The sequence below is a fragment of the Nerophis ophidion genome, linkage group LG08 (assembly GCF_033978795.1).
Source record: "Nerophis ophidion isolate RoL-2023_Sa linkage group LG08, RoL_Noph_v1.0, whole genome shotgun sequence".
Lineage (NCBI taxonomy): Eukaryota > Metazoa > Chordata > Actinopteri > Syngnathiformes > Syngnathidae > Nerophis > Nerophis ophidion.
The window spans coordinates 49,032,457-49,046,766 of NC_084618.1; the positions used below are offsets into that span (position 1 = coordinate 49,032,457).

Genomic DNA, 14,310 nt, shown 5'->3' on the forward strand with positions numbered 1-14,310 from the left:
TCAATACATAGTATTTCAGCAGGATCTACCCCAGTCTGCTGACATGCAAGCAGAGTAGTAGATTTAAAAAAAAAAAAAGCTTTTATAATTGTAAAGGACAATTTTTTATCAACTGATTGCAATAATGTAAATTTGTTTTAACTAATAAACGAACCAAAAATATGACTTATTTTATCTTTGTGAAATTATTGGACACAGTGTGTTGTCAAGCTTATGAGATGCGATGCAAGCGTAAGCCACTGTGACACTATTCTTTTTTTTTTTTTATAAAGGTCTAATGATAATGTCAATGAGGGATTTTTAATCACTGCTATGCTGAAATTATAACTAATATTGATACCGTTGTTGATAACATTCATTTTTGTTTCACTACTTTTGGTTTGTTCTGTCTCGTGTTTGTGTCTCCTCTCAATTGCTCTGTTTATTGCAGTTCTGAGTGGATTGCATCATTGTTATGGTATTAATGTGTAGTGTGAAGTTAGTACATCAGTTGAGGAAAATGATCAAACTACATAAATAACATACTGTAATTTAATTTTAATATATATTTTTTTATCTTGATGGATTGAAAATGATCACCAATGATTATGACATTAGGGCTTCACGGTGGGAGAGGGGTTAGTGAGTCTGCCTCACAATTTCGAAGGTCCTGAGTAGTCAGGGTTCAATCCCGGGCTCAGGATCTTTCTGTGTGGAAGTTTGCATGTCCTCCCCGTGAATGCGTGGGTTCCCTCCGGGTACTCCGGCTTCCTCCCACTTCCTTCCCACTTACTACCTGGGTATAGGTTGATTGGCAACACTAAATTGGCCCTAGTGTGTGAATGTGAGTGTGAATGTTGTCTATCTGTGTTGGCCCTGTGATGAGGTGGGGACTTGTCCAGGGTGTACGCCGCCTTCCGCCTGATTGTAGCTGAGCTAGGCACCAGCGCTCCCCGCGACCCCAAAGGGAATAAGCGGTAGAAATGGATGGATGGATGGATGGATGGATGGTTTGTTGGATTGATAAAAAATAAATAAATAAATAAATAATAATGAAAATAATCGATTAAAAAAAAAAGAGAATCGATTCTGAATCGCACAACGTATTCAAATTGATTTTTTCCCACACTCCTAATATATATATTTGTACCATGAATTGATTAACGTGGACCCCGACTTAAACAAGTTGAAAAACGTATTCGGGTGTTAACATTTAGTGGTCAATTGTACGGAATATGTACTGTACTGCGCAATCTACTAATAAAAGTTCCAATTAATCAATCCATCAATCCAACACGTAAATTGATCACACAAAATAGTTCATTCTATGACCGAAATGAACTCATTTAATTTCAAACTCATTCCATTTCATTTTTTTTTGTATCATCATTATTATTATCATTTTTAATCCAACTTTCTTTATTGACTTTTTCACATTTACAGAAAAAAAAGTGTAAGTCGAAACAGTACAATTTTAAAGTCAGTGAATTCTTCACACCCTTACCCCTAAAACCACCCACCCACCCACCCTCCCACCCCATTCGGGTCGAACCACCCAGGGACACATGGCACAAACAACAAGTAAGACGACAAAGACACACACATTCACACATACACCCATACAAGACCAAAGACAGAAAGAGACTAAAACAGGGGTGTCAAACGCAAATACAGAGTGGGCCAAAATTCTAAACTAAACAAAGCCGCGGGCCAAAGTTGAACAACTTAACCTTTTAATAGGGACTCAAACAAGTTTTGAATTGAATATTGAACAAGCAAGGCTTTTATAACTTTATAGTGACATGCAAAATCGAGTTTTGTTGGTAGCCGGGGTGTATATTGTAGCGTCCCGGAAGAGTGAGTGCTGCAAGGGGTTCTGGGTATTTGCTCTGTTGTGTTTATGTTGTGTTACGGTGCGGATGTTCTCCCGAAATGTGTTTGTCATTCTTGTTTGGTGTGGGTTCACAGTGTGGTGTAACAGTGTTAAAATTGTTTATACGGCCACCCTCAGTGTGACCTATAAGGCTATTGACCAAGTATGCCTTGCATTCACTTCTGTGTGTGTGTAGAAGCCGCATATATTACGTGACTGGGCCGGCACGCTGTTTGTATGGAGGAAAAGCGGACGTGATGACAGGTTGTAAAGGATGCTAAAAGCAGTACCTTTAAGGCACGCCCCCAATATTGTTGTCCGGGTGAAAATTCGGGAGAATGGTTGCCCCGGGAGATTTTCGGGGCGGGGGCACTAAAATTTGGGATTCTCCTGGAAAAATCTGGAGGGTTGGCAAGTATGAGAATTAGTGTTAAATGCGGTGATACAGCGGCACCGCCACTATATAATACCGGCGGGCCAGCTCTAATATTAATTTATTATTGCCTCAAGGGCCAAATGAAATTACACGGCGGGCCAGAGTTCGACACCCATGGACTAAAAGGAGAGAGAAAGGGAGAAAAAAAACTAATAAAAATAATAATAATAATAATAATAATAATAATAATAATAATAATAATAATAATAATAATACTAAATAAAAGGGGGATTATTCCTCATCTGCGTCTGCACATAAGTCAAGAGAGTTGACATACAGTAAGAAGGGACTCTATTATCATTTTTAATGACGTTCGTCTCATTTTGGAACGGCGGGGGTATTCATGCCGGGTCTCTGGGTGGCGACGTTGAGCAGTTCTCGCGAGACTTCCTGGCATTCCGCTCTCTTCAGCCAGGTTGCTCCTCACCCTCTGGCTGCTGGCTTGGGAAAAGAAGAAAATAAACCTATCGCGGCTGGTTATGGAAGCCAATCTTTAAACACTTAAACAGCCGCGCGGTGCTCTCTCCACATGCAGAGTGCTTTTCTGTGGGAGGGAGAAAAAGGGCACCGGAGTACTTTGATGTTTAGGACCGTCTTATTTTTTTAATGTTTTTTTTTAAACGCCAGCAAGAAGAGGATTTCTTTAGCGTTAGCATATGTGCGAGCTGGCTGGCTAACTGTTAGCCTAGCATGGAGCAACTGCTGCGACTGGGATAACAGCCTCCCGTCTGAACTCCATGCCTTTTTATTCCACTTCTTCACTCGGACGTCCACGCTCGCCTGCCGGACATTACCCCCGGCAAGTTTGGGGGCGATAACAGCGTGCTTAACATTGTTGGTGCGCTTTACGCCATCACGTTATCGCCTTGGAGCTAACAGGATATTAGCCACATCTCTCCCTGCTTTGTGGTGGCGTGTGTGGCCATAAACTGGGGAAGCAGTCCTGAGTGATGGGAAGGCTGACTTAATGGCGGCTCGTTATTTCACGCGGAAAGGGAATTGGGTGCAATCGAACAGACAGAAGGGGTTTTAAGAAAGGAACACTTTGTTTTATTTTGCTTTTGGAAAATGCATCGGAGCGACGGTTCTTTTTCCAAGTCGGAGTAGACGAAGAGACAAAAGTAGACAGCAGGATTACAATCGCACTGCTGCTTAAAAGTCACCCAGAGAACATCCGACACAGTCTACGAGGTGAAAGATCATGTCTACCGCTAAAGAAAACTCCTGTAGGAAATTCCAGGCCAACTTTTTCAACAAAAGCAAATGTCAGAACTGCTTCAAACCAAGGGAGTTGCATCTGCTGACGGATCAGGATTTGACACAGGTACTTTTTTGGAAACCTTACTATTGTGTAAGCACAATAACAATGGCGCGCATTTTGCAAATTTAATGTCAAATCAAATCAAATGTTTATTAGATCCATCACTATACAGCAGGGGCCAGGAACCTTTTTGGCTGAGAGAGTCATACATGCCAAATATTTTAAAAAGTATTTCCGTGAGAGCCATATAATATTTTTTTAAGATTGAATACAACTAAATGTGTGCATTTTTAAGTAACACCAACATTTTTATAGTATAATCAGTCTCTTATTATTTTTAATAACATTATTATTCTCAAGCTAACCAACAATAAATAAAATACTTCTTACCATTAATGCGACTTCTTGAACAGGTGCGGTAGAAACCGGATGGATGGATTAAAATGCATGAGAATGTTTTATATTTTGAACGTTATTTTTGACACCGTGATTACCAGCGGAATTACCGTGTTAAGCAATGTCTGCTAAGATTTATCTGAGAGCCAGGTGCTGTCATCAAAAGAGCCACATCTGGCTCTAGAGCCATAGGTTCCCTACCCCTGCTATACAGTGTACATTCACGACAGGACGGCGTGGCGCAGTGGGAGAGTGGCCGTGCGCAACCCGAGGGTCCCTGGTTCAAATCCCACCTAGTACCAACCTCGTCACGTCCGTTGTGTCCTGAGCATTACACTTCACCCTTGCTCCTGATGGGTGCTGGTTGGCGCCTTGCATGGCAGCTCCCTCCATCAGTGTGTGAATGTGTGTGTGAATGGGTAAATGTGGAAGTAGTGTCAAAGCGCTTTGAGTACCTTGAAGGTAGAAAAGCGCTATACAAGTACAACCCATTTATTTTATTTATCATTTAACTACTGACTAAACTACTACCAAGTGTGGATTCAGGCCGGGTGGCCTATTTCAAGTTCCAGGTAACCCTACATTATTATATTTTATAAATAGTAAACCAAGTTGTGGTAGTAGTTTAGTCAGTAGTTCTGTCGTGGATGTACACTGTATAGTGATGAATCCAATAAACATTTGATTTGATTTGACATTAAATTTGCAAAATGCGGTTGAGCATTTTGCAAATTGCGCGCCATTCGTATTGTGCTTACAACACTATTAATTCCTTTGTTTTGACATTGTTACTTCGAATATATTGCTCTATATAAGGCCTGGGCAACTATTTTGACAAGGGGGCCAAATTTAGAGAGAAAAAATGTGCCCGGGGGCCGGTGAACCATGAATTGATTAATGTGGACCCCAACCTAAACAAGTTGAAAAACTTATTCAGGTGTTACCATTTAGTGGTCAATTGTACGGAATATGTACTGAATTGTTCAATCAACTAATAAAGGTTTCAATCAATCAATCAATCAATCAAAACGGTATATACAACTTCACAATAATGTCTGATTGAATGCTTAAAACGCTGTGTCAGACCTCCTTAAAAAAATTGAATGAAATCTTAAATTTTTCTACTGAAGGAGACACCCAGAAAGTACATAACAATAATGTGGGATTTATGATATTAACTATGAACGATAAATCACTGAATATTGACAACATATGAAAGTCACATATTTTACAATCAAGGGAAAGGCAACAAAAACAGCGAAATATGATGCAAAGGGTAAAAACCCCCCACCTAAAATCTGATATATCTGCTATATCACTAAGCTTTAGAACTTTGTTGTAAAAATCTCCTTCCGCGTCTGTCCCTGACACCCACATTTCAGGCTGGCCGCTCTGGAAACACATTTGTGGAAACGCTCCCCACCCACACTGCTTGGTGCCTCGTCTGAGCTGCTGTGACTTAGATGACCATAGTAACTAATTAGATTACCATAGTAACTAGTATTGCATGCAAAAGTGCAGATTCCAACCATTGAAATACTTTGTGTAGTTCAAGACCTACGGTCATCTGAAAACATCACTGCATCATAATGGCTGCTACACTTTTCATCTTAAAGATCTAAAAAAATTATTTGGGAATGTCTGGCGGGCCAGATTGAAAATCTTAACAGGCTGTATGTGACCCCCGGGCCTTAATTTGCCCAGGTCTGCTCTATATGATGACAAAACCATTTGATTTAATTGCATTGTCAATCACATTGTGGTGTGATATATGTATCTATATCAGAACATTATTACTCTTATTATATATTTTAATGTGACATCCAGTTTAGGGCACGCTATTAATTTTCATCTCTATTTGGGGTTCAGTGATCACTTGTTTTTATTTGTGTGTTTGCATTTTAATAGGGTTTCAAGGGCGTACACTGTACAATTATACGTTATAAGGTATAATATAGTGGGCTTTCCGGCAAAATGAGTGAACGCAGAGAGATTTTTGTTGTTGTAGCAGCCATCAGGGAAGTCTTGTTTTTGAGCCACTCTCTGGTCATCAGTCTTTGGTGTGTCCTCTAATTGATCCCAGATGATGAAGCCAAGCAGGATGGGCCCTTGAAGTAGGTTCAAGTGCCAAAAAGGCAACGTCAGCGTTCTCTTCTACCCTAGTCTATGGGTAAACGCTTGGTTATATTTTAAAAGTATCTGTAGCTTTTTGACATTAGGGCTTCATGATGTTTACTTGACTCACCAGATCCTTATAGTTTGCTGAACTCCACACAAGGATCTGGGAGTTCTCAATAGGAGATGTATTTCAAAAGGCGGGGCATTGTAAAAAACAATTGTATGTGATTGGATAAAACCACTTGTCCGTTATCTTAAATGACATGCTACTTAACCCACTCACATTGAAATAAACCCCTGATGCTAATCAGAGCGACGCTGGGAAATCCAAACCTGGTCAGAAAAAGAGCCAAAACATCCTTGTCACCAATAAATCTCTTTACAACCGTTCTCTAGTCATCTTTTAAATAATTAATATTTGATAGATTCGACAAGACAGTTGCAATAGCAGAATCAATGTCAGCACACAACGCAGCGAGGGCTAGGTGCCATTATTGTTTGAATCAAATAGTCGCTTCTGCGCTTTATCGCAGCTATGAAATCCCGCCCGCCGATCCTGATTGTTTATTATTTTTTGCTATCTTGAAGGAGTTTGCAATGCCTTCGAGCCCAGACCCTTCTGTGGCGCTCAGCGAACTACAAGGGTCTGTCGAGAGTCAGGTTATCATGATATGCCTCACAATACAAAGGTCCTGGGTTCAACCTGGGCTTGGGGTATTTCTGTGTGGAGTTTGCATGTTCTTCCTGTGATTGCGTGGGTCCCCTCCGCGTATTCTGGCTTCCTCCCACCTCCAAAGACATACACCTGGAGATAGGTTGATTGGCAACTCTGAATGTGAGTGTGAATGTTGTCTATCTATCTGTGTTGGCCCTGCGATGAGGTGGCGACTTGTCTAGGGTGTACCCCGTCTACCACCCGAATGCAGCTGAGATAGGCTCCAGCACCTCCCACTACCCCGAAAGGGACAAGCGGTAGAAAATGAATTGATGGATGGATTTATTTGTTCAAAATCGGAATGACAATTTTTTCAAATACGCGAAATGGTCAGCTTGCGCACTCTGCAGTTCAGGCTGGGCGATGAGTCTGAGAATATTTTAAACTGACATGTCTATTATATCCTTTCCATTCTTTTTAATTATCTCTACTATGGATGTTTCCATCGATTAGCCACCGATCAGTATCGTATGGGATCAGCCTCTGCCTTTCAAATCCTATCACCTTTGACTGATCATTGATATTCGACTGACCAAGGTGGTTACCAGCTTAGTAGAATTGTGGCAAATAAACTTGCAGGGTTTCCCCTTTAGAGTAGCTGATAGTGGCCATTGCCACTGCAAAATTATAGCCGCCACACCTTAAAGGGGAACCACACTTTTTTTTGGAATTTTGCCTATAATTCACGAACCTTATGAGATAGGGGAACAAATGCATTTTTAACGTGTTTTAACTAATAAATAAATGCGAATAAAAGTCTGCTTCCACTGAAGCCTAAAGGAGTTGTTCTAGTCTGCCTATAAAGCACTTAAAATTACATCAAAACTCTTTAACAAACGTTTAATATACACACTGTAAATACATATTTATGTAAATGCACCGTATATTATATTTATAAATATAAATAATGTAGTAAAAATTATTCCCTGGCGCGGCCACCGCTGCAATCATTGGATGAATACTGTATTTTGTCCCATCCACGGATGGTGAGCTAATGAAAAAGAGTGCTCTAGAGGGGGGCGCAAGGGTTCCGCATGATGATCGGATGACCTGTCTGGGCTCAATCCCTGTTTGATTGACATCAAAATGAGCGAATCAGCAACCTTGAAATATAAAACACTGCCAAAGCATTTATTAACTTTAATTCCGTTGTTCCTGATGATATGGCGCTATTTATGTTTTTTAAAGTGAAGTTAGCATGCTTATTTATTTTGTCTGTTATTGGAGACTGTACTTATATTTAAAGAGTAGCTGAAAAATAGCTTCCCCTACTTCCTCTTACTGTGGCTAGCAATACAGCTAATGGGAGCAATCACTCCTGCCTCTAAATCACTTTAAACAAGCATTTAAAAACCGTCAACAATAACCTGTTTCAATAACCGAACTGTAGCAACATTGTTGTTGGGAGAGCGAACACTGAGGAACTCTTTTTCTAGCATACTAACACATTGGCGTGCTACGGTATTGGCCGTAGCCAATTACGGCAAGAAATAAGCAAGCTTCTACGTCAGCATGAAATACGTTTGAGTTTGTAATGCACAACACAATGCGATAAGACATCAATCTGTACTGATTGAAAAACATGAACAATTATATTAGTATTTGCCCACATTTCATGTTTTGTTTGACCACCACTAGCTAGACAGTGTATGCTGTCAGTCATGATACACGCATGACGTGCTGCGTTTATCATGATCGATATAAGGTGTGATTTTCTCGATGGACAGTTATCTGTTTGGTCCAGCTGGCCAGGGACGTTTTTCCGATTATTTTATGGGTATACACGCCATTTATGACAAAATAGCTTGGTTTCAGGTTTCACATCTTGCAACTTCGATTCACTTTCACCTCACACTATCGACTTCCCTCTGCTCGATCGTCTCACTCTTCCTTAGTGCTCGCTTCTAGAAGCAATATTTCATTCTCCATAATTACAGATTCAAAAAGATAAGGTTGTGAAGCCTCATCTTTCCAAAAATAGTTGTCTTTGTTGTTTGTTACCAAGTCTGCCATAATTAGAACACACACAAGCGTTTTGTATCCAGAAGTAGGAGCACACATTGTTGGACGTGCGCTGCTATGTGAATGGAAATAAATGTGCCAAAGAGTTATTTCCGGCATTGATTAAAATGATCAAAATAAGGTAAATATTGTACATGTTGCATTATGTTCGGAATGTGTCTGTTACTACATTATGTATAGACTTGTAGTGTGTATACAAAATGTTGATGGAGGGTTTTGAAGTTGTTTTAGAGGCGTTTGAAGGCTACATCTTTCAAGCGTTGTTTTGATCTTTTTTAAAATCCTCCTCAAAAAAAGACGTGTTCTTGTCTCTCATAATGATTGTAAACGATAGGCAAAATTCCCCCCAAAAGTGCAGTTCCCCTTCAAAGCAAGTATTGATACAATTACACAATTATGCTTCGAACTTAGATTTTGGTCTAACTTGTCCAAAGATGTATTGCACCAATACATGTGAGGGTTTTTGCATTTATGTAATCAAGAAATATGTCATACATTTTTATTTGAAACCAAAAGCACACACTCTATGGCGGTAATTTGACTGTAAAAGGTTAAAACAGATTTAATATGAATTAAAAAGGAAAAATATTTTTTTATTATTTTTTATATTGCTATTCTTATTTAAATGTATAGTTATTACTATTATTATTTGTCTCTTTGTGGTTCATTTTTTACTAATTTATATCAGGTTTATTTAACTATATGTAAAGTTGAGTTTTGGCAATAAAACAAGTACCAAATGTTTTTAAATTAATGAATAATCGTGTAATCGTGATTACAATATCAATAGCAATAATTGTTATTTTTGCCGTAATCGTGCAGTTAAAAGAACTCATATTTTAATTACTAATAGTTATTATCGCCTTACTTTTGACAGGCCGAATAACACATATTTATTTTTTAAATGTGTGTAGACATTTATTTTACCTTTTTTACAGAAAATCATATAATAGAAAATAAAATAATGTCATAGTGACCACGCCCCCCCGGCACAGGTTATCTTGGCAATCTAGGGGAAACCTCACACAGTAAGAGCAAGCGAGGAGCAGACATGTTGATCGCTTAGATACTTTTATACAACGGAAGAAATAAGTGCTTCAAGATGTCTAAGTAATCTAGAATTGTTTAATTTTAGATTTTACAAATTTAATAGATAACCATACAGACACAGGTGGCCTTTGAGGGCAAAGTCCAAAGGATTTAAATGAGTTATATGAATTAAACACAAAAAGGAACTATTTTAAATATTGTGTTGATATTGTTATACTGTTAATAGCACTCACAATAAATATATTGAAATATGTACAGTTAATACACATGATAGGTGAAATCGGACGATATCACTCATGGAAAAATTGGTATCGGAATGTGCAGCATGAAACCCTAATTGTAGCATCTCTACTTTCTACAAATACATCATCCACTTATATACACTGGTTGTGTAGAGTAGCAAAACATACAGTATACTGTTGAAATAATATACATTTGACCGAAAATAGAGCTTTTAATACTATTATGTCGTGGTCATGCATGTTGACCGCAAAAATTGACAGCGACAAGCTAACAAACGTCCCTCAACGCACTATAGCAATCTCGCTAGTGGCTAATGTCCCCCCACAGTGCAAAGCCACTTCTGAGTCAATAATCCTCACCTCAGTGTTAGCAAATAAAGTATGTTTCTTACGAGTGTCATCCTGCAGGAGGAGGAATAGCTAAATATTCTACACTACACACCATAGGGCAGAGCTATTCACCTACATAATGAAGAGGGCCGCAGTTTCAAGAGTCCAAGGTCTCAGGGTCCGGACATCGAAATGTGGATGTTTCTGCAGAAAATGCCTTTGCAGGTTACCGTATTTCCTTGAATAGCCGTCTGGGCGCTAATTAATTTAAAACCTCTTCTCACTCCTGTGCTTATTCAAGGCATGCGGTAAAAGTAAGCAGGCGCTAATAATTTTAAAACCTCTTCTCACCCCTGCGCTTACCAACGGCATGCAGTAAAACATTTAGTGTGATATTAAAAAAAATAAATAAATAAAAAATTATTCTGCGGCCGCGGCCCGGTGGTTGGGGATCACTGCTCTACAACATGTCATCGCGCCCACCTTTACATAGGGATGATACTCAAAACCGGTTTTCGCGGTTGTTCGATAGGAAAAGAACCGAGTCCTTGGACTCGAACCCCTCTTTGATAACCGGTACCCGTTATCGAGACCACTATAGTAAAGAAAAAGAGCTGGTTCTTTATTCGAATCCGTTCCGACCAGAAATGCGCCGTGAGACATCACAAGAAACGACGTCACGTAGCCCAGTCATTAGGCGCAGATAGCGAAAGCAGGAAAACAACGGACGGTAAAAAGCGCTCCAAGGTGTAATAAAGTTCAAAACAAAAGACATAATCGAATGAATAACTTAACTCAAAGATTTGAGCAGGGTAAAAACGCATGACCAACACTTTTACGACCAACCGGAAACATAGCAACCAGGCTAGCAACGCACCTCCTTTACGGCAGCTGTCGCAACGTTCTTAAAGCAACCGCAGCACATACATATATATATACAACATATCCCCCTTTTTTAAAATTTTGTTTTTCTTTCCTTGTAAACAAAGCAAAATCACACTGTATATGTGTTGTCAGTCTAATTATAAATAATGCAGACGAGGCGTGTTGGCTGAGTTCTTGACGTTTACTGCCGGGTGACGACATGCAACAACACTTTTCGGGGCTACCGCGCATGCTCGTCACTCCCGTTGCATGTTGGGTAGTGTAGTCGTTATAGTCCCTAGCTCATAAATAAATAATGTTAACTCAATAAAGTGTATTTCTTTTTTTAGCTTTAACTTTTCACATTTTAGCATTGTAACCACATTTGTAAATATCTTTTCTCTTCATAGAATTTTCTTTCAATAAAGAAATAAAGTGCAAAAATGTCAAAGCATAATAGCAGAAGTGCACTTTTTGGAGAGCTGTATTATTTTCAGTTTTGTGCCCAAGGGACTGATTTTATTTAACACTATTATTATTTATACACCTATAGTGATCACAGAGACAGGTTGTTTTTGTGTTACTGTATATATTTGTTTTTCTGAAAAATCCCACTTAATATATTTGGGTAATAACAGTCAATATTTATTTATTTAATTTGATTCTTTTAGGGGAGTAACAGTCAATATTTATTAGATTTTATTTTTTTCTTATATAATAAAAGTGAGCTTTTGTTAAACCAATTTTTTTTTTTTTCCATGTACAACAACCTATCTGGACTCAATAAGAGAATCGATAAGGAATCGGTTCGATAAGAGGATTTGATAATAGGCTCGAAATCGATAATTTCATAATTTAACATCATCCCTACCTTTACACCATGCTTTCTGCGTACCGGTCGGACGCATGCATATCGCTGTTTCTCATACGAGATTGCAATGCATACTTGGTCAACAGCTATACCTTTTACACTGATGGTTGTGATATAAAAAACTTTAACACACTTGCTAATATGCGCCACATTCTGTGAACCCACACCAAACACATTTCTGGTGAACATTGGCTCTGTAACACATTATAAACGCAACATAAGAATTACCCAGAATTCCAATGCATCCACGACTCATGGCTATATTATACACGCGCCCCCAACCCCGCCCACCTCAACCGGCGCATGGAGGGGGGCGGGGGGTGTAAGTTGGTGCTGGCGGAGTGTATAATATAGCCAAGAGTCATGGATGCATTGGAATTCTTGGTAATTCTTATTTTGTGTTTATAATGTGTTACAGAGCCAATGTTCTCCAGAAATGTGTTCAGTGTGGGTTCACAGAGTGTGTCGCATATTAGTAAGAGTGTTAAAGATAAGTTGTTTTATATCACAAACATCAGTGTGATCTGTATGGCTGTGGAACAAGACCCCTGGTTTACACATAGTAAAAGCAAAAAAAAAGACTCCGCTATTTCGGAAATGACGACAGGGGAAGCGTTACTTGTGACGTCACGACTTTGACCCGGCGGTAAAAGTAAGCATGCGCTAGTAAATTTGGGGAGCGAGTTTGACCCGGCAGTAATTCAAGGCAGGCGCATATTACTGTACCGAAAATGAACCGAACCGTGACCTCTAAACCAAGGTAGGTACCGAACCGAAATGTTTTTGTTCTGTTACACCCCCAATATATATATATATATATATATATATATATATATATATATATATATATATATATATACATATATACATATATATATATCCATATACATACATATATATATATATATATATATATATATATACATATATACATATATATATATATCCATATACATACATATATATATATATATATATATATATATATATATATATATACAAACCCAATTTCCATATGAGTTGGGAAATTGTGTTAGATGCAAATATAAACGGAATACAATGATGTGCAAATCCTTTTCAACCCATATTCAATTGAATGCACTACAAAGACAAGATATTTGATGTTCAAACTCATAAACTTAATTTTTTTTGCAAATAATAATTAACTTAGAAATTCATGGCTGCAACATGTGCCAAAGTAGTTGGGAAGGGGCATTTTCACCACTGTGATACATCACCTTTTCTTTTAACAACACTCAATAGTTTGGGAACTGAGGAAACTAATTGTTGAAGCTTTGAAAGTGGAATTCTTTCCCTTTCTTGTTTTATGTAGAGCTTCAGTCGTTCAACAGTCCGGGGTCTCCGTGGTCGTATTTTACGCTTCATAATGCGCCACACATTTTCGATGGGAGACGGGTCTGGACTGCAGGCGGGCCAGAAAAGTACCCGGACTCTTTTTTTACGAAGCCACGCTGTTGTAACACGGCTGAATGTGGCTTGGCATTGTCTTGCTGAAATAAGCAGCGGCGTTCATGAAAAAGACGGCGCTTAGATGGAGCATATGTTGTTCCAAAACCTGTATGTACCTTTCAGCATTAATGATGCCTTAACAGATGTGTAAGTTACCCATGCATTGGGCACTAATGCACCCGTATACCATCACAGATTCTGGCTTTTGAACTTTGCCTCGATAACAGTCTGGATGGTTCGCTTCCCCTTTGGTCCGGACGACACGATGTTGAATATTCCCAAAAATAATAAAAAATGTGGACTCGTCAGACCGCAGAACACTTTTCCACTTTGCATCAGTCCATCTTAAATGATCTCGGGCCCAGAGAAGCCAGCGGCGTTTCTAGATGTTGTTGAGAAATGGCTTTCGCCTTGCATAGTAGAGCTTTAACTTGCACTTACAGATGTAGCGACAAACTGTATTTAGTGACAGTAGTTTTCTGAAGTGTTCCTGAGCCCATGTAGTGATATCCTTTAGAGATTGATGTCGGTTTTTTATACAGTGCCTTCTGAGGGATCGAAGGTCACGGTCATTCAATGTTGGTTTCTGGCCATGCCGCTTACGTGGAGTGATTTGTCTAGATTCTCTGAACCTTTTGACGATATTATGGACCGTAGATGTTGAAATCCCTAAATTTCTTGCA

The 14,310-nt window shown here is 39.0% G+C and overlaps 1 protein-coding gene across 5 annotated transcripts in view; it reads left to right on the plus strand.

Annotated features, from left to right (window-relative positions):
• Positions 1–2,680: 2,680 nt before the first annotated feature.
• mprip (myosin phosphatase Rho interacting protein) overlaps positions 2,681–14,310 on the plus strand; it is a 74,268-nt gene continuing 62,638 nt past the window's right edge. For 2 of the 5 annotated variants that reach the window (XM_061908765.1, XM_061908766.1), the window contains exon 1: positions 2,681–3,612. In XM_061908765.1, coding sequence (XP_061764749.1) covers positions 3,490–3,612 — 123 coding nt within the window. In that variant the 5' untranslated portion in view covers positions 2,681–3,489. The remainder of the gene's footprint in view (positions 3,613–14,310) is intronic. The other 3 variants (XM_061908763.1, XM_061908767.1, XM_061908768.1) reach the window with 3 other exon arrangements.